We start from the raw sequence: 21,014 nt of genomic DNA, 5'->3' as shown, positions 1-21,014 counted from the left end.
GGTTTTTTGGGAAATTTGGCATCAAATATTTTAAATGGCCTCCATTTTGTAGTCAAAAGAAAAGCTGCAACAACTCATTTGGTAAGAGTTAGTGGCAATATTAGTTCAAAAACTAGGGAATGGTATTTTGTATATATTCAATGGTCAAGTTCATTACAGAACTGAAACAGTCACCACAGTCGAGTTTATTTTTATGATTCAGAAGAAGTACGTGAAATATGCAGCTCAATGTGAGAAAATGAAACCTGCTATCCGAATTTCATTCAAGAGTTGTAAATTCATATTTCCAAGCCTTAAAAACATTTGACAGAAACTCCATTTCAACAAAGTGAGGATTTGCAGATGCTAGGCGTATACTCTGGCAGAAGTTTAGATATAAAGGCGTTGCAAGTGGCCAACTTTATATGTTGTTGATGCTATATTCAAAGCAGATGATGATTGCCCAGATTTAGTAACCCAGGGATTGTGGTATACCTAAAATTAGTATCACACCTGAAGAATGTGATAGCACCCCACTCTTCAGGATTGGATCTAATGGCCTATCGTCTACTATTTTCCAACAGAGAAAAGAGTTGGTTTAGAGGGACGCCTCAATTAAAATAAAGAACTACTGCTTAACAAAATAAAGTGGCCCAACTTCAATTTGCTTTACACTTATTATCAGTAAGGCAACAAAACATTATCTGCAGGTCTCATGCTTTGTTGCAATATATTACAGACATGTTCACTGGAATTGATGGAGAATGTTTAGCATTCATGAAAACTGAGAGCAGAAATGTAGAAGAATTAGATATATTAAAATCAATTTCTATAAATTTATTTAGTAACTTATAGAATTTTGCTACAATTACTCAAATTTCCTCAACGTTGTTGTTCTTATTATGCGGCCCAATGAGCCGCACGGGTTCCCTAGTATAATATATTATGTGTACGCCATTAATGTAAACTCCCTTTAAAAAAATAATCAAGTCTATCATTGTTTCAGGAAAAAACCGGTGGGAAAACGTCTTGGGAGGTGAGTCATTTATTTATATTCTGTAGTTTACACACCTCTGTTCACACTTGGTTTACTTGTTTACTCAATCTACTTTCTATTACTTTATAATCTAAATACCACTAAAACAACAAAAAAAAAATACAATACAAAATATGCTATCAACCTTTAGTGAAATACTAAAGCCGTTGTTTTCAACATTAAAATAAACAAAATGATTTAACTCTAATTTTTAAAGTGACAATCGTTTTATTTCATTGACTCGAAATTTTTATTTGTTTTTGGTAAATCACTATGATAATCCTCACCTTTCGTTTAAAATTATTTACGCCATCTTTATGGTGACTAGGCTGGAAAATATTTGTATTACCATCATAAATGTTGACTGTATTTACTTCATGTGACCTCAAGCTATAAAACAAAAGGATTATCGGGTTTTTCGTCGCCATTTAATATAAGAATATCTTATGAATCTTGATTTGTAAACAACAATAACACAATTTATTTTCGCCATATTGCAATGTATAGCCAAGCCAGATGTTTTCAAGACGTTTGTCGCGGGCCTGAAGAGTAGTCATATTTTGGCCACTGGGTAAAAGTGAATCATTTAGATAGAGTATAGGACCTCCGCTGAATGTTTTCTTCACTTATTCACCTGGATGTTCGAGTGCTTGTTAATGAGCGATTTGTTGTCGATTGCTGTAATCAATCGTAGTGTATTTTTGCATTGTTGGTAGCTATTTGTACTTTCACTGACAAACTATTATTTTCGTAGAGCAAAAGATTTGGTGATAAAACGTAACAAAATATGACCAAAGGTGTATTTAAATTTTGCTCATCATTGGAGCGGCTTAGGAATCTTCCAACTGCTTGATTCCGGTTTACTAATACGTCTTTATACGTATTAGTAATACTGTTTGGTCAATTCATTAACGGTGATGAAATTACAAGTTAAAATAACATTGAGTTTTTATTATATCTTAACATTTTTAAGTGTGTTTTGTCCAACACTTATGCCATCCGCCTAAATTTGACAATTACGATAATCTTTTACTATGATCCTTTTTAGTAAAACAGAGATGGAGTTTTGATTGTGAAGAGACTAGAGAAGGATGGTGTGTTTTTAATTAGTCAACATTTCATCCTTGCGAACAATACTACAAAGATCCAATTTTTTAGGATTTGGGCGAATAGGTGTGCCAGTTGGCATCAACTGTTAACATTGTGTAGCTTAGAGTTCGTATTGTGTGGTAGTTTCCTGCAGAATCTCTTATCTGGATAGCAGCGGTGCCAAGAAGAGTGGTGGTGCGGTGACTGTGTGAGGCTGTGTGAGCTGATGTAGAACTCTCAGGTAAGGTAGATTGCTTGACAGTAGTTGGAGTCAATAGCGGTGCAGAAGAAGGCAGCGTTACTTGCGGTGATTCATGAAGCATAGTATGATGATTTCTAGAACATTTCTTAAGCTATTTGTGGTGATAAGCTTTGATAAGTTGGTAGACGTTATTTTGTGATTTTTTTTATTTCAGATTGAAACGGATGTTTTGAAATCGGACGTAAGTATTGATAACCATGCGGTTACTTAAGCTTTTGAGATAGATAATGGATATCATTAACTGTTTTCTGTGGCAACGTAATTCCGAGTTTTTATTTGATTTGTATTTTATGTAATTATGGTGGAATAAATCATTATTTCATATGTGTGATATTTTTTTATACAATTTATAATAGGCCTAAGCATTTTAATTTTGGATTTAATGCTCAAAATATTTACGGGTAAAACTTTAGAGATAGCTCTGGCATAAGATTGTAAAAGTTTGCGCCAAAAAACTTGTAACCAAATGAGTTTAGAAAATCATGATTCTGAGCGAAAGATATTAATTTGATCAATTCTTAAAAAAAGAAAGATATTAAGAATTAATTATTAATTCACCTTGGAAAGCACCAGAACTATAATTTAATTCCTATAGTATATCATTAATAATGGCTACTTAAAATCATGAGCATGGATACTTTATGTAATCAAAGTATACTTTTGTGCTCTACCCTATAAAAAAATATTTTAGCCACAGTACTGTGTTCAAAGGTCATTGGGTAATACAGGTTAGTTAGCTAAAACAATCAGCCGTTTTAATTGTTTGTTAACCCATGAGCGCAAATATTGATGTGAAACATTAGTTTTCTCCCTTTAAAAAACCCATTTTCATAAATAATTTTTTGATTGAGAAAAACATTGGATCTGTGACCTAATAATGGCGTAATACGATGTTTAATCGATTATGATAAACAGACCGGCAGTACTGTCCAAGAATTGATAAAATTTATTTTGTGAATGTGACATTTACCCTTGTTTTTTTAGGAGGAGTATGAATCAAGGCATGCAATCTACAAGGACAAAGTACTTGCTATTCACGTGAAACAAACGGAAATTGAAAAATACAAGGTAAGTTATCTCCTTGTATGTAATCATGTAACTTTTGACTGATGTTGCATTTTAAAAGCATTTTCTATATAGGTATATACACTACCTAAAGTACTTACATAAAGTATTGGTTTCAACCTTTTTTAGTATCCTGCATTTATTGTATAAAAATCCCTAATAGAATTAACTTAACTGGTAAAGGGATATTGATAGATTGGTCAAACGTTGAACTATGACACACCAATGATGTACGTCTTAGTATCTTTCTGAAATTCCTTCGTCATCCATTGTACATATCGAGACCATCAAATAGGCCTATTGCTACAGTTTGTATTCCTGGTAATGGTCTCAAAATAGCATTACTCGAGTGTGGATTCTCAAAATGGCAATCTGAATTTTGTCTCATTTAGAAAAGCGAATATATTTATACATTGCACACTAAATAAAAATTATAGTTTTAATGATGAAAAGTAAAAGCATAATTCAGTACTCATATAACTAAAAATATGTTGAAAATTTTCAGACTAATGCTGCGGCGGAGTTTGCAAAGAAGAACATAAAAAATGGGGTTTTCTTAACTGTCGCTAAAGATGGTATCTCGATAGAGTTAGTACAGAAATACAAACTAAATTGGATTGGTTTTAGAATTGAATCGAAAGATGAGGTAAGCCTGGTTTAGGGTCTACTGTAACTGGTGTGCTGATAATATATACATCTGAAATACTTTAAGCGTTAGAAAATATATTAAAATGCATATGTTACCATGGATTAAAGTGTAGACAATCTATTTATAATACAGATGTACTCTTTAATCGATGATGATAGGTAGTGATTCAAAGTCTCAAGCACATCAATCTGCCATTATTTCACAAGCTATATTGAAACCTTAATTATTCTTTTAAGAGCTGCTTAAGATAAATTCCTTTCTTGCCAATTGGGTAAATTTTTCAATTTAAGCAAAGCCTTTAATAGCTTGATTCTAGCTTTTATCACTAAGCATATTAATTATGCATCCTAAACCTATGCTCGGCATAGAGACCAAGAAGCATCATTGGTTTGAAATACATACAAAATACTGGGTGTTTTCCACTCTTGTAGTCAATTAAACCACAAATACTGGGTGTGTTCCACTCTTGTAGTCAATTAAACCTCACATACTGGGTTTTCCACTCTTTTAGTCGATTAAACCACACATATTGGGTGTGTTCAACTCTTGTAGTCAATTAAGCCACACATACTGGGTGTGTTCCACTCTTGTAGTCAATTAAACCTCACATACTGGGTGTTCCACTCTTTTAGTCAATTAAACCACACAAATTGGGTGTGTTCCACTCTTGTAGTCAATTAAGCCACACATACTGGGTGTGTTCCACTCTTGTATTCAATTAAACCACACATACTGGGTGTGTTCCACTCTTGTAGTCAATTAAACCAATACATACTGGATGTGTTCCACTCTTGTAGTCAATTAAACCACACATACTGGGTGTGTTCCACTCTTGTAGTCAATTAAACCTCACATACTGGGTGTTCCACTCTTTTAGTCAATTAAACCACACAAATTGGGTGTGTTCCACTCTTGTATTCAATTAAACCACACATACTGGGTGTGTTCCACTCTTGTAGTCAATTAAACCACACATATTGGGTGTGTTCCACTCTTGTAGTCAATTAAGCCACACATACTGGGTGTGTTCCACTCTTGTAGTCAATTAAACCTCACATACTGGGTGTTCCACTCTTTTAGTCAATTAAACCACACAAATTGGGTGTGTTCCACTCTTGTAGTCAATTAAGCCACACATACTGGGTGTGTTCCACTCTTGTATTCAATTAAACCACACATACTGGGTGTGTTCCACTCTTGTAGTCAATTAAACCAATACATACTGGATGTGTTCCACTCTTGTAGTCAATTAAACCACACATACTGGGTGTGTTCCACTCTTGTAGTCAATTAAACCTCACATACTGGGTGTTCCACTCTTTTAGTCAATTAAACCACACAAATTGGGTGTGTTCCACTCTTGTATTCAATTAAACCACACATACTGGGTGTGTTCCACTCTTGTAGTCAATTAAACCAATACATACTGGATGTGTTCCACTCTTGTAGTCAATTAAACCACACATACTGGGTGTGTTCCACTCTTGTAGTAAATTAAACCACAAATACTGGGTGAGTTCCACTCTTGTAGTCAATTAAACCACACATACTGGGTGTGTTCCACTCTTGTAGTAAATTAAACCACAAATACTGGGTGAGTTCCACTCTTGTAGTCAATTAAACCACAAAAACTGGGTGAGTTCCACTCTTGTAGTCAATTAAACCACACATACTGGGTGTGTTCCACTCTTGTAGTAAATTAAACCACAAATACTGGGTGAGTTCCACTCTTGTAGTCAATTAAACCACACATACTGGGTGAGTTCCACTCTTGTAGTCAATTGAACCACACATACTGGGTGAGTTCCACTTTTGTAGTAAATTAAACCACAAATACTGGGTGTGTTCCACTCTTGTAGTAAATTAAACCACAAAAACTGGCCGAGTTCCACTCTTGTAGTCAATTAAACCACACATACTGGGTGAGTTCCACTCTTGTAGTCAATTAAACCACACATACTGGGTGAGTTCCACACTTGTAGTCAATTAAACCACACATACTGGGTGAGTTCCACTCTTGTAGTCAATTAAACCACAAAAACTGGGATGGGCTCCAGTCTTGAAGTAAATTTCAACCATATATAGGGTTTCGTGATACTTCTTGTTAGTTTTTAGCATAGAACCAAATTATATTTTTTATTCTTAGTCATATCCCTGGAAATCAGTAAAAAATTGCAGCCGTGCATAAGATCTGCCTTCCCTGTATGAAGAACAGAAATATGTGTTAAGACTTCAGACTAGTAAGATTTTTGCAACTCAATTTTCTTAATATGTAATATATGTAAGTAAAGTTCAAAGTCTAGTTAAAAACATAAACTTAAATAAATATTCATTCAAAATTTTTCCAAAATCAATTTAATCTCTATTTAATCAATACGATTTTAAGGAAAAAAATAGTTTTCATAGTTTAGCTTGTTATGAGTACCATAAACTACGATTATTGATCATAGTTTAACTTTTATATGTATTACAAAAAACAATTAGTATAATACAGTATATTGAATAAACCAAAATCACCTTGAAAAAACTTATGAACAGAATCAATTGCAAATACCTGCTGTTTTTTCAGTTTAGTATTAAACTAACAAATGTTTAACTTATCACTTAGGCCCAGAACATATTTTCGACGCAGAACTTAGTTTTCATACCCTAGGTATAGTAGTGTGTCTTCCTGCCGATTCCGAAATTGAAATAACTAGATTGCAAACTTTACTCATTTTATATAGAGTACCTGGAGGCCGAGCTTTGCTCGGGAAACTTTATCACTACACTATACTCTGAGATCATTCTTTACTCAATGTAATTCTATCCCAAAAATAATAATTTGCGATATTTTTTTGACATCTATTTAACTTCTCTATAAAATAATAATATCATAGTTTACTGAAGAGATAAAAGTGTTTTTAAAAAAAAATTTGGTTCCCCTAAATGGCCCAAACGATAGAAATTACTCAGTATTTTTCACGCAGAATTCAAAAAAGGCTATCAGCAGTAAGAAAATCTTCGTCACTGCAAGAACTTGGACTCGCTCCGAAACCAAAACCGAAACCTTTAATTTACTCTTAATTTTTAAAATGTAATAAGTTACAATTTTCCGGAAACTCAGGACACTTTCTAACTGAAAACAATACGGTTGATCCTTGTTGGTAGTTACCAAAAAGGAAACTTAGGTATAAACATGGTTGTATATACAAGTTTGGTTGTCCTCGATACAATTGCACTATTTTATTGACACTGACAAATTAAGGACTAGGCTGTCCTATGAGTTAATTGGGAGTTTATTTGATATCTAGTCCTAAACTTATAGCCATCTTAAGGCAAACATAACTAAAACATAACCACAGAGATAAAAACATGAGTGATATAAATATAAACACTCATCCTTTGTAGGCCTAAAGCTACCTAAATATATTTTATTTGGGTTAGTATTAGTACTTTTTTGAGAGAGTGTCATTATTAAACCTATAACTGAACACACCTATATGATATAGGGTATTAGTGATTCATGAAATTATTCATTTATAAAAAGCAACCTAACCGAGTTACCTTAATGATGTACCCAGTATTGAATACAAAAATGAAAGCTTATGCATATGTATATTAGTTTTAAAACGGAGTAGAATAAGGCACGTATAATCTAGATTAGGCATTGATTAGTGTTAATAAACTAAACATGGATGAACCACAAAGTCAAGCTACCAACCCAGTTGTTCAGGCTAGGCTTAACTAAGTCCTGAAAGCAACCATCTCAAAACGGCCAAAACTTAAGAACAAATCCTAGGGTTTAATTTATTTTAAACTTTATTTTTCTGAAAAAGATAGCTAAACTGTCCAGTGCAATCATCCCACACTGCTAATAGCAACACTCAAACTTAGTTAGGTCAGCTAGTTGTAGGTTACAATTAATTATTATCCCTGTGACCGATTCAGTGTAACATCTGACATCAGTCAGAATCAGACGACATTATTGACAACGACACGACTCGATAACCAACGAAAAGAGTAATTTAGTGATGATAATTATTATTAAAGGCATCAAAAATAATAAAAAATAAAATATATCGCTCGTTTATATTGGCAAAAGTATTAAATAACCAGTAATAAGAATAATAATATAATAGCTGAGGATAATGTAAGAATAGTTTTTTAATGGATTAGAAACTCATCACTCTGGAAAGTTTTATAAAGTAATACAAATTCTTATACATCAAACGATTTAATGAACTGGAGAAAAGTCGAGTCGTCCTCTTTCTCTCTGTCTCAAGTTGACAAAATTGTATGTCAGAAGCTAATACACATCAGAAGTACAACAGTTACCTCGGAAAGTGCTTCAAGAGCTTTCTGTGCATGCGCAAGCTGAGGTGCCCGTGGGTACAGAACGTCGAGTAATGTCTTAAAACGTAAACAAATGACAATAATGGCGGAATGTTTTCTCATAAGGTCCATGCTAAATTTTCAAAAGTATGTACTCATATTATGGCGAAAATAGATTTTTCTGGCTATACCACTGGTCTAGAACTAATTTTTGACCCAGAACTTAGTTATTCCGTAAATAAAAACGTTTTTGTTAGAGCCGATTCCCAGATCGAAGTAACAAGTATTCAAACTTTACTCGTATTATATATAGGATAAGCTTAATTGCATAACAAATAAGATAGAAAAATTTAGTTTTTTACAGATCCAGTTTAATTAATTTTGTAACCTAAAACAATTATTTTTCCAGTCATATCTGCGATGGGACCCAGATCCAAATGTAAGTAATCTAATATTAAGTTATGCTTAAAAGTTTTTATATGTGTTAATTATTCATTAGTTATAAACAACACAAGTAGCAGTAACTTCATAGTAAATGCAAGAGTGTGTTTTTTAATTATCGCTAAATGATTCGTAAGCGAAGAACCTAAATCTATGTAATATCAGAGTTTTTACTTCTTCAGTCTTACATTTGTTGTCCTGATGGGGGAGTTGTGCCTGAAAATCCACAGCCCCTGAGCTGATCCTGTGGCTAAATCAATAAAGTATTCTTCAATCTGCTCCTGCAGTGTTAACAAATGTTACGGCCTTTATAGCATCACTGTGCCATAATTAGACGTTCAGTCATGGCGTCGTTGACACACAAAAACATAAAATGTCACACGTGACATACACATACTAAAATAGGGGTTTTTAAATAAACAGACCTGTTGAACGCACATTTCCTCACTCGAGCCAGTAGCTTGGAGTCATCCTTGCGTTGTCGTGTCGTCGGGATCGTTATCACCTGTACTTTGCCCCCTTGGTCTGGGATCAATCCTCTGATTTAAAATACTATTGAACATTACGTGTGATTTGAAATGTAGTTTGTCGTTTGAAATAAGTCGTTACTGCAATTTTTATATGGTTTTTGTAAATTTCAAAATTCTTTCAGGGTGGCTAATTTACAGATATTGCCTTTTGTTCAGGTATGAAGGATTTCCAAACCAGTGTTAGGGTTATTAAGGTCATGATTTTCATCTATCAGGCGTTATATCTTATTTTGAACGTGCAACGCGACGTTTTCCCCACACGAACACTAGGAAAATAGTCAGATTAGATTTTTTATACTACTTACCTGCCACCCTTACAGATAACCATTCTTGTAACATTTGTTTGTTTCTTGTATTATTTGTCCTAAAAGCTAAGTCTATACCGTGTTTCTTTAAAGATTCGGCTAATCCATACTGTAACTAATGAGAATAAACTACACATAAATATCTCTTATCTTGTGGCACTTCATTCTTGTAGTCTTGCCAATATATGATCGATAGATATGATCGATGTGGCTGCGATCGTGGGAAATTATCACGGAACACGCCGCGATCACGTGTGTTGCTCGCGACGTTCATCGTTTATAACCAGCTGTTGTATGTACCTGAGGTATTTTTGTAATTAAAGTGTAGTATCAGTAAGGCCGGTTTTGTGCACCGCGACAGTCGCCTCATATCTCGCGGATGACCGATCGGTCACGCGACAGCGACACTCTTTTGTCGCGTAGACTCACGCCCGGGTGGGCTCAGTCGGTGTTGAGCTGTAGGAGTGATGACTAATAATAAAGTACGTTCCTATATAATGTTTGAATTAGGTGAATAAATACACCACTTTTTGCTTACGTAGTGCTAAATAATTATTAACTATTCTATTACTTTCTATTGAAAAATCTTCACTTTTGTACGCAAAGTTTGTTCCTTATTTTAATATGTTTTAGTAAAAGGTGCGTGTCGTTGAAGTACACTTTTATATGTTAATTAGTATGTATTACTATCAAAACATACCATTTAAAAGCAATACTAAAATAATATTAAATATATTCACACGAGAATAGGCAAAACAAGTTGAAGTAATGTGCGGTTTATTCAGAGCCCTAACAGTTGTTTCACCCAAAACTTTAAATAACATTAAAAATAGCTCCCTTAATATAAATACGAAAGTGCAAATCAAACACTTTTTTTCCAATCATCGTACTTATTTTAAGTATTGTTAAGATGTTAACGAAAAGTGGTAAGACAGAAATGGGAATTATAAGTCTCTTATCTTACCTGGCCGAGCCGATACCCCACTCGAAAATAACCGTATATCCTTCCTGATTGCTGTAACAGTTTCAGTAGGGATTATGATCATAAGACGTGGCAGTTTCGGTGTCCCTAAATTCCTATATAGAGATTTAATCTCACAACTAATCCATTTTTACATATCTCTTGGGCTTATCCCAACTCCGCAACGGTCAGCAATCTGTCAAACCCGACTGTCCAGCTCCGCTCGGTGGACACTTCGGGTCCCTCACCTCACATGTTTAACTCCGCGTGGTGTTAATTATGTTCCAAAGCTATAACCATAATCATTAACTTAAGCTTACCTGACCTATCCTGGCGCATGAATAAATTAAATATGAACAAATAAAAGTGTAACATTACTTTTGGGAGTTGTACTAGGCACTAAAAGTGACCACCGCGTGGAGTTGGACTGGACCCTTCAGGGGCCACCCCCATTGTCTTTGCTACTTTGGTGACGATGTTTTTTGCTTTAGTCTTAAAGGCTACATGCTTTAGCACCAACACGATTAGGTTTTAATGAATCTGATTCATCAAGATATTTTAAAACCTTGATTCATAGAAGATCGTTTTGCTACTAATCATCTTCTTTTCAGCCAAATACACGTATTAAAAGAATAATGATCTTAGGACAGCAGGGTCTACTTGATACCTAACTGGCTGGGAAGTTGAATGGTTTGAGTGATTGCCTGGCAATGAAAAGGTCATAGGGTCGATTTTAAGAAAAGTCAGTAAATTCAAATCTGGACCTAGCTGTCCATAATCTTTGCTTTTTTTAACGATCCTGGCTACAGAAACAACTTATCTTAGTCAGTAAAAAAGCTACAAAGATCATCTCACCTCTATCCACACTCCAATTCAACTCATATTTGGGTTAAAATACGCACCTAGGTGGCGTCCCCTTCTCAATTTATTGATAATACAGTATATATCTATAAGCTACTGAATTCTCCCGAGATCGACCCGACAACCTGTTGTTATGGTATAAAGAAACACTTAACCTAGTCAACTAACCCCCTATAATGTTGTGAAGTCTTTTAATAATTGTGATATATTGAACAACTTCATGGACAATAACTATTAAAATGATTTAACAATCCCGTCTTGTATTCTTTTTCTTTTTTGCAAGAAAAATGCTTCTGGCATTTCTTAAATTGTAAGGTAATAAATACTTAGTAGTATATGAGTTACTTTTCTTAACATATTATTTCTTTGACTTATTGGAAAATGTGTTAGATTATCTAAAAATATATATATATAAACACATAGCCTATGTGATAACTGATTTTTATCTGACAGATTTGTTCTGATCTGAGCTTGTGATCAGTATCCATAATAGTTTGTTAAACACGTTTTTTATTTTAGTTATAAAATTTCATTGTTAAACTTTCTTAATGTTATCTACTAACCTCATTTTTTATTTTTGTTTAAGATATAAAATTAAGCACTATCTCATCACTAATTATGCTTTATTAGTTTCAGTTGTTTGAAATTACATTTCCAACAGAAGGCGTAAGTTGAAGTTTGATAAACTAAGTTTAAAAATGTGTAATTACCTAATAAAATTATATATTTATTAATTTTATATTTTATTATATTCTAAATTAAACTCGTTTGAAGGTCAATGTATTCTAAATAACTGCTCAAGAGAATATCATACTACTTTTGCAGGGTCTTGGAATAGAATATAGGTACTGAGAAGTGTTAACATTACGAATGAACAATGCTTGCTAAACGAAGCAATAGCATTAGCTACCGGAACAACACTGGCCAACTAACTGTGTCCGGGCATAGTTCACATGAATCCTAAGGCTACCGGATCAACACTGGCCGACTGTGTCCGGGCATAGTTCACATGAATCCTAAGGCTACCGGATCAACACTGGCCGACTGTGTCCGGGCATAGGTCGGGTGAGTCCTAAGGCTACCGGATCAACACTGGCCGACTGTGTCCGGGCATAGTTCACATGAATCCTAAGGCTACCGGATCAACACTGGCCGACTGTGTCCGGGCATAGTTCACATGAATCCTAAGGCTACCGGATCAACACTGGCCGACTGTGTCCGGGCATAGGTCAGATGAGTCCTAAGGCTACCGGATCAACACTGGCCGACTGTGTCCGGGCATAGGTCGGGTGAGTCCTAAGGCTACCGGATCAACACTGGCCGACTGTGTCCGGGCATAGGTCGGGTGAGTTCTAAGGCTACCGGATCAACACTGGCCGACTGTGTCCGGGCATAGGTCGGGTGAGTCCTAAGGCTACCGGATCAACACTGGCCGACTGTGTCCGGGCATAGGTCGGGTGAGTTCTAAGGCTACCGGATCAACACTGGCCGACTGTGTCCGGGCATAGGTCGGGTGAGTCCTAAGGCTACCGGATCAACACTGGCCGACTGTGTCCGGGCATAGGTCGGGTGAGTTCTAAGGCTACCGGATCAACACTGGCCGACTGTGTCCGGGCATAGGTCGGGTGAGTCCTAAGGCTACCGGATCAACACTGGCCGACCGTGTCCGGGCATAGGTCAGATGAGTCCTAAGGCTACCGGATCAACACTGGCCGACTGTGTCCGGGCATAGGTCGGGTGAGTCCTAAGGGTTCCGGAATGATATAATACATATTATGATATCATATTGGACCCAATTGTCATTTTAATTTCTATAAAATATGTCACATTACAAATTGCGTATTTTATAATTCATTAATCCTTATTTTTCAAAAATCAATTGTCAGATCAATTAATTGTACTATTAGAAATTGCATATTTTAACTTCCCAGCATGGTTTTCAAAAATAACTCCTGGGTACTACAAACAACTGTTGCGATGTAAAAATGTTCTTTTTTGCATGAATTATCACTATTGTTACATTACTACTGTATACCTAAATTATGATTACAAAACTTCAATGAAATCTGGGTGAAAAGCTACGACAGGTACCTACTTAAGTTTGCACTAATGTTCGCTCCCCGACAGTTTGAGGGAAAATGCCATATTTTAGCGCCCATTTCATTTAGTGTATAGTTTAGTATAGTGTATAGTTGCTTTACCAATATGATAGATACATGTTGCATTCTTACAAAAAATGTATTATAAATATGTTTCAAAATCTTTTTTCAGACAACAGGATTTCAAGCTTATTTGAAGGTGAGTATAATCGTTACATTCTTTCGTCAAAACAAATTATAATCATAGTTTACTAACTTGGCCTACTTTCTACCAGGCACAATTTATACACTGTCTGAATCTCCTTTGCAAATACATAACCCTACACAGTATACAGTAAAACGTGTGTGTAACCCCTAACAGTTGTTTTGAACTACAGTACTCTTGCTTCATATTTAAGGTTGATTGTTGTGAAATTCGTTGAATTAAACACCCATTAAAAGAAGTTTTCCCCTGATTTAGATATATTTAGGTTTTTTTACAGACACTAATTTCTTTTTATATTAAAACCAAGCCATCTTTATGATAGGGACTAGACTGGTAAAAAAAAAATAATAATATTAACTCAGGAAATGTATCAAGAGAAGAGGCGTCGCTCGGCTTACAAATTCCCGGGATCGTTTAAGCCTATTTTAAACCCAAATGTATATAATAGTATGTAAATTTATATAATTAAAAATGTACAGGTACTGTATTATGGTCACATGCCCTTTAAAAATATAATAAACTAAACATAATTAATTTTTATAATTATTGTTTCAGAGAAAAGCCAGTGGAAAACCTTCTTGGTTTGTGAGTAAAGTTAATTTATTCTGTAGTTTACACACCTCTTCCTGTTCGTACTTTGTTTACTAAACCTACTTTCTACTAATATAATCTAAATACAAATAATAATTTTTGAAAAAAAAAACATACAACCTTTGCAGAACAACAATAACACAATTAATTTTTTCCATATTGCAGCATAACCATATGTTTTCAATACGTGTGTCGCGGGCCTAAAGAGTAGTTATATTACTAGGCCACTGGGTAAAAGTGAATCATCTAGAGTATAGGACCTCCGCTGAATGTTTTCTTCACTTATTCACCTGGATGTGCGAGTGCTTGTGAATAAGCGATTTGTTGTCGATTGCTGTAATCAATCGTAGTATATTGTTGCATTGTTGGCAGCTATTTGCGTTTTCACTGACAAACTGTTGTTTTCGTCGAGCAACAGAGTCATGATAGTTTCGTTGCCATACAAATATGACCAAAAGTGTATTTTTCACCTTTGCTCATTATCCAAGCAAGATATACTATACCGAAACACTTCCTGGTTTCTTAGGACATTTCCAAACTTTGTATATCGGTTTACTTAACTTTATATTGATATCGCTTGTCTTTCATGCCATTTCAAGTTGAAAAGTCATTGCATTGTTATTGGATTTCAACATTTTCCAAACTTTTTTCCAACACTTTTATCCACCTATTTGTCTAAATTGGTCAACTACCAATTTAGTACTACTACTACTATAATTTTGTACTATTGTCCTCTTAAGTAAAAAAAGGTGGACTTTTGATGGTGAACAGAACAATTTAATGCAATTTGGTCAACATTTCATCTTTGTGGCCAATAAAGTCATTATACTGACAAATATATAATTCTCAAGGATTTGGACGAATAGGTGTTCCAGTCAACTGTTTACATCGTGTAACCGTTTGTGGTGATAAACCTGATAAGTTTGTGATCTTATAATTTTTTTTGTTTTTATTTTCAGATTTATTGGGATGAAGTGAAAACGGAAGTGAGTATCAGATAACGGTTTGGTTACTTAGAATTTTGAGATAGCTCCGTCATAACATTGTAAAATTTTGCGCAAAAAGTGTTAAACAAACGAGTATAGAAAATCATGATTCTGAGTGAAAGGTCAATAATTGTTATTAATCCACATAGGAAACCATTTTAACTATAATTTGATTATAAGAGTATGAAATGTATAATGGTTGTTTAAAGGCATGGGCACTTTCAGTTATCAAAGTATATTCTTTATGTTTTGTGCTCAACCCTATTGAAAATATTTGTTCACAATAATGTGTATCAAAATATATCAATTTGGCTCACTGCGAGTTTAGCAAATAACCGTTTTAATTGTGTGCGGTATCATAAAAATTAGTTTTCTCTCTTATGTATGAACCGATAAAAAAATTTTATCGTTAGATTTGCAGGATAATTGTCTGAATAAATTTGATAGAAAAAATTACATATAATATTTTTTACAACCATGTGGCAACTATTTTGTAATAATATTAGGTAATTTAAATTATATTTAAATTTAAGAGTAAGAAGTTAGATTCTTTAATATGTGAGGTTTTTGGCTAGAGGTAGCTAGATAGAGATAGCCACCGTAGATTAAATATGCCCCCTTTGTATATTAAGTATCACTTGAAGACTATAGTATTGTATTGATAGTTCCGTCCTGTGCTGCTATGGTCGTGTTTTTGTTTATGATTTTTGTTTTTTTGTTGTTTCAGTTATTTAAAACCTCGTTAAACCAAATAAAATGATATAATCATAAACAACAACTTATCCCCTAATTATATAACCAAACCGTAAACTACAAATCATGTAATCAACCATAAAATAATAGAAACACAATTTCATCGACACCTGCGATCAGTGTCACCGGACATGAACTAGACAGGCATGAACTAGAAGGACATGTTTTCTTAACAGGCATGAATATGACTGTTAGATCATATGGTGCTTAGGTAAATAGTATATTACGTTACTAGTCCTGAAAATAAGTGTTTACTTGACGAGTGTTTGTCGAGTACGGGATTACCATACGAGTCCGGTAAACACATTTTGGACGAGTGACGTACGATAGTTTACGCCATACTACTAAATCCGTTCAAATCCTTATATTAACTAAAGGACTAAAAATCACTAGTCGAGAGGTTATGTTTTTGTTATAACCACTCATTGCCACCCAAATACAGTATAATCAGCTGATTGGTGTCAGGTAAAACCAAGGCCCCACTAGAAATAACAGGCCATGCTGCAGCACGGGCAGCGCAACACTACGTCACAGTGGTGGATAGTTGTACTAAACTCTCGCCATTAAAATCTTACAAACAGCTAGCTAGTTTATTTACCTAAAACATATGGGAATGGTGATGGCAATGAATTTATCAATGAAATCTATCCACTAATGTGATGTCATGGATCCTGTCATGGCCTGTTTTTCGAGAGGGGCCTTGGTAAAACTCATTACAGTACAGTAGTACGCAATGAAACCCCTTTTGATTAAGCTGGCGGCAAACAGCTGGTTTCTGGACTAAATCCTTGGATGGGAAGTTCGTCAAAATAGTGTAGTGTGGCATAAAATATATTACATTATTTTAGTTAACTTTCAGTTATCTTGTTGAAACATTACTCTCTCTATGATGTAAGGTATATAAATGTACAACATTATTTCACCTCAACGTCTATTAAAACATTACATCAAACTGTATACATCTTAATACATGTCTTAACTGTATACATGCACTATGAATACTACCACTATCCGCAGTACTATCCTGATAACTAGACCAATTCGTTAATCGAAATGCAAAAATGTGGTTCGGATTGCACTATAAACTGTAGGCCCCTTAGTTATGGGCTATTATCTAACAGCTGTGTCTAGGCAATATGTCGGCCTTAGTCACTTACAAGACTATAAAATTAAGCCAATCATCCTACACTCATCTCCATTCATAGTTGGCTTAATATACATACTTAAAAGAAAAGTCGTTGGTCGCCATTTCAAAGAAACATATAAGAGTACAGTATTTAACTTAAAATAATATGAATAAACAATAGGTGTGTTTTATTGTAAATTGTAGCAGTTTCGTACATATATTATTATTTTAGACTTATAAAATATTGCCTATGGTAGAACGAAACAAAAGTGATGTAACGTCTACTCTAGCTTAAAGTATCAGCCACGTCTAACATCTAAATACACTGTCTGATAGCAACACATTCTGGATGTGTGGCCTAATAATGGAGTATGTTCAATCGATTGTAATAAAAATACCGGCAATATTGTCTGCGAAATGGTTAAGATTGACAATCAGTGAATGTGACATTTACATTTTTTATTTTAGAAGGAGTATGAAAACAGGCACGAAAACTACAAGGACAAAGTACTTGCGGTTTATTTGAAACCATATAATGCTGAGGAATACCAGGTAAGTTATCCTGCTTGTAATTAGAACCTTTTTATAGTATGTCAGATTTCTAATTAACGTTCAATTTTAAAATTCCCTTCTTTACAGGTACATTCTGTTATGTTTCTTAAAACATTGCCAACAACCCTTTCCTGTATCCTGCATTCATTTCCTAAAAATTCCTAATACAACTCACATAACTAGTGAAGGGAAATTGGTAGATTTATCAAACGTCGAACTATGTCCCACCGATGATGTACCTTTTGGTATCTTTCTGAAGTGTTTTCGTCAGCCATTGTACATTTTTAGGCCCTCAAAGATTGCCACGGTTTGTAATGTTAGTAATGTTCTCAAAATATAACCTTTGACTATTAATATAACTTCAGTATTCAATAGTCAATGTTATAACTAAGCGAATGTGCAATGCGGATTTTTGAGTCATTAAAAAAAAAATATATTCATACATTGCACACAAAAAAATTACGGTTTTATATTGAAAACTAAAAGCCTAAATTTAGAACTTATGTAACTAAAAATATTGTATGCATTGTTCAGGCTAGAGCTGCAGCGGAGTTCGCAAGGAACAATGTTAATAATGGAATTTTCTTAACTGTCAAAAGAGATAGTTTCTCAAATGAGTTTAAGAGGAAACACGGACTATATTGGAGTGATGAATCGATTGACTTGAAAGATAAGGTGAGCCTAGTTTCTGGCCTACTCTAATTTGGTTAATAAACACATCTGAACTACTAAAAGTGTTATTAAATAGATGGAGATGCATGTGGTATGAATTAATTCAAAATCATAGACACTTCGATCTGCCATACCTTTCGTAAGTTAGATTGAAACAAATCTAAAAAATGTTTAACTACCTATTTCTTGATTAATTACTCTCTTGCCAATTGGCTCAATTTAAATCAAAGTATAATTTTTAATAGCTTACTTTTGGTTTTTATTTATTAAACAAAGGGCTTATGCATCCAAAACCCAAACTTTGTTAAGAGGTCATGAAACATTTGTTCGAAGTAGACACTAAATACTGGGTACATTACAGTCTCGTATCAATTAAAACCACAAATATTGGGTGCGTCTTAGTCTTACAATAAATTTGAACCACAAATTCTGGTGCACCACAGTCTTGTAGTCAATTTAAAACAACAATATTGGGTGCTTCTCAGTATTTTAGTCAGTTTAAAACAAAAATATTGGGTGCTTCTCAGTATTTTAGTCAATTTAAAACAAAAATACTGGGTGCTTCTCAGTATTTTAGTCAATTTAAAACAAAAATATTGGGTGCTTTTCAGTATTTTAGTCAATTTAAAACAAAAATATTGGGTGCTTCTCAGTATTTTAGTCAATTTAAACCACAAATACTGTGGTGCGTCCCAGTCTTTTAGTTAATTTAAACAGTTTATTCATTCAATCCGTAAGGAATAATAATATTAAAAGTATATTTTAAATATACATCTTAAGCAATATCCGTTCAATATGTTTTCCAAAACCAATTCATTCAACTCTTTATTATGAAATCCACACGTCTTTGGCAATTGCTGTGATTTCATTGCTTAGCATCCTTCGTGCTAAGAGTATCATGAACTACGATAGCGGAACATAGTTTAATGTTTACATTGTTTACCAAACACATTCAGTATAATATATTGATTAAACCAAATCACATTGAAAAACTACAAAAACAGAAACAATCGCAAACAAATGCTGTTTTATTCAGTTTAGTGCTGAACTATCTGTTTAACGTGCTTGTCTCTAATAACGATTGACCCTTTTTTACAGTTCCAAATATTCTTCATAACTGACAAAGTAAGTATCTAATTATTATCTCAACTAGTAAGCTATGATAACGAGACAAAATATTTTGCTGGCTAATCGTTTAGAGGCTTGGGCTACAAGGGGGCAAAGTTTAATAATTTTTTTATCATACCTACTTAACCAAAATCGATGGATGTTTATCAAGGATGAATTACCCAACTTTATACAATTATTTAAAACAAATGATCTTTAGTCTTATTTTTTCAAATCTTCCTCACTATGTATGATCCATTTACCGAAGATACAACTATCAAATTAAATTACAGAACATAATAAATGGTTTATAAAAAAATTGCCAACGTTTTAGGGTGAAAGGTATTAATATCTTACGTTAATGTAAATTAGGGAAGTCCACTTCAATGAAAGAAAGGCTACACTATTTTGAAATTCAGACCTAGATCAAGTTCTACGTCGAACCAAGTTTTATAAACCTATTATTTTTGGGGGGATTCTAGGCTGAATACGAAGAAAGATACAAAACCTACAAAGGCAAAGCTATTTACACGCTATTTCACAAGATCGACAAAGATAAAGTTGTACTAATCCGAAATGTCGAGAAGAATGTACTGGAAGGGGCTGTAGAGGATCGAATGGTGAGCTAATTATTCATAAATAGTTTAAAACTTTAACAGGCAATGTTGGACTCCTTTTTTTTGAGCCAAGCGATGTTGATGATTACAAACTCAATAGGAGGAGAAGACACCGAACAATTGTTATAAACGACCAAATTTCATCAGACATTAAATTATGTGACATTATCAAAGTTCCTTAGTAACACAAAACTAAGCTGTAAACACAGTTTAAATCATATCACATTATTTTGTATAAATTATAGCACATTGCTGATAGGACAATTAAATGGTTCATGGTTCATGGGTTAAATGGCTGATGGTTCTGGTTAAATGGTGGTGGTGGTTGGTGGGTATCCACCGTATCCACCGGCGTATGCCAACCAATAATGGGACGTTGAGAGCATCCCATTTTTTGATTGTTGGTCTGTCAAATTAAGGGGACTGCATTTCACTTTGGCATCTCGTCTGACAAAATGTTATAAATATTTTCTAATTCTAATATCAGTACTTACTTTACAAATTATGTTACATCCATGATAAAATTATTTACGGAAAATATACAGGCCTCATATTTATTGTAGTATTGAGAAATATATTGTTATTTATGTTTACCAGAATTGGTTGAGGGATAAGTGGAGGAGTATATACATTTGGGTCGTCTTGCTCGTAGTTCATGTGGATGTCGTCGGTGGAGGATTCATTGATAAACTCTGTCCGATAGAAGAAAAGCCGCATGGTTACCCTCGAATGTACTACGAAAGTTCTGGAAAGGTAAGTGTACACATTTTAAATATATTGTGAAAGTATATATTTTGTTTAGGGTTTCCTTATT

General features: G+C 34.2%; 1 protein-coding gene across 1 annotated transcript in view; it reads left to right on the top strand.

Annotated features, from left to right (window-relative positions):
* The window catches only part of LOC128993931 (uncharacterized), a 31,612-nt gene that overhangs the window by 5,588 nt on the left and 5,010 nt on the right, over window positions 1-21,014 (top strand). The window contains exons 5-18 of the mRNA XM_054418058.1: window positions 986-1,015; window positions 2,521-2,547; window positions 3,351-3,434; window positions 3,937-4,077; window positions 8,804-8,833; window positions 12,123-12,158; window positions 13,764-13,790; window positions 14,352-14,381; window positions 15,347-15,373; window positions 17,721-17,804; window positions 18,339-18,479; window positions 19,575-19,601; window positions 20,066-20,203; window positions 20,798-20,953. Coding sequence (XP_054274033.1) covers window positions 986-1,015; window positions 2,521-2,547; window positions 3,351-3,434; window positions 3,937-4,077; window positions 8,804-8,833; window positions 12,123-12,158; window positions 13,764-13,790; window positions 14,352-14,381; window positions 15,347-15,373; window positions 17,721-17,804; window positions 18,339-18,479; window positions 19,575-19,601; window positions 20,066-20,203; window positions 20,798-20,953 — 978 coding nt within the window. The remainder of the gene's footprint in view (window positions 1-985; window positions 1,016-2,520; window positions 2,548-3,350; window positions 3,435-3,936; window positions 4,078-8,803; window positions 8,834-12,122; window positions 12,159-13,763; window positions 13,791-14,351; window positions 14,382-15,346; window positions 15,374-17,720; window positions 17,805-18,338; window positions 18,480-19,574; window positions 19,602-20,065; window positions 20,204-20,797; window positions 20,954-21,014) is intronic.

Source organism: Macrosteles quadrilineatus, unplaced genomic scaffold, assembly GCF_028750875.1.
Source record: "Macrosteles quadrilineatus isolate MER2022 unplaced genomic scaffold, UCM_ALF_1.0 Scaffold_5__1_contigs__length_97177068, whole genome shotgun sequence".
NCBI classification, from domain to species: domain Eukaryota; kingdom Metazoa; phylum Arthropoda; class Insecta; order Hemiptera; family Cicadellidae; genus Macrosteles; species Macrosteles quadrilineatus.
This window is presented reverse-complemented; position numbering and strand designations above follow the sequence as displayed.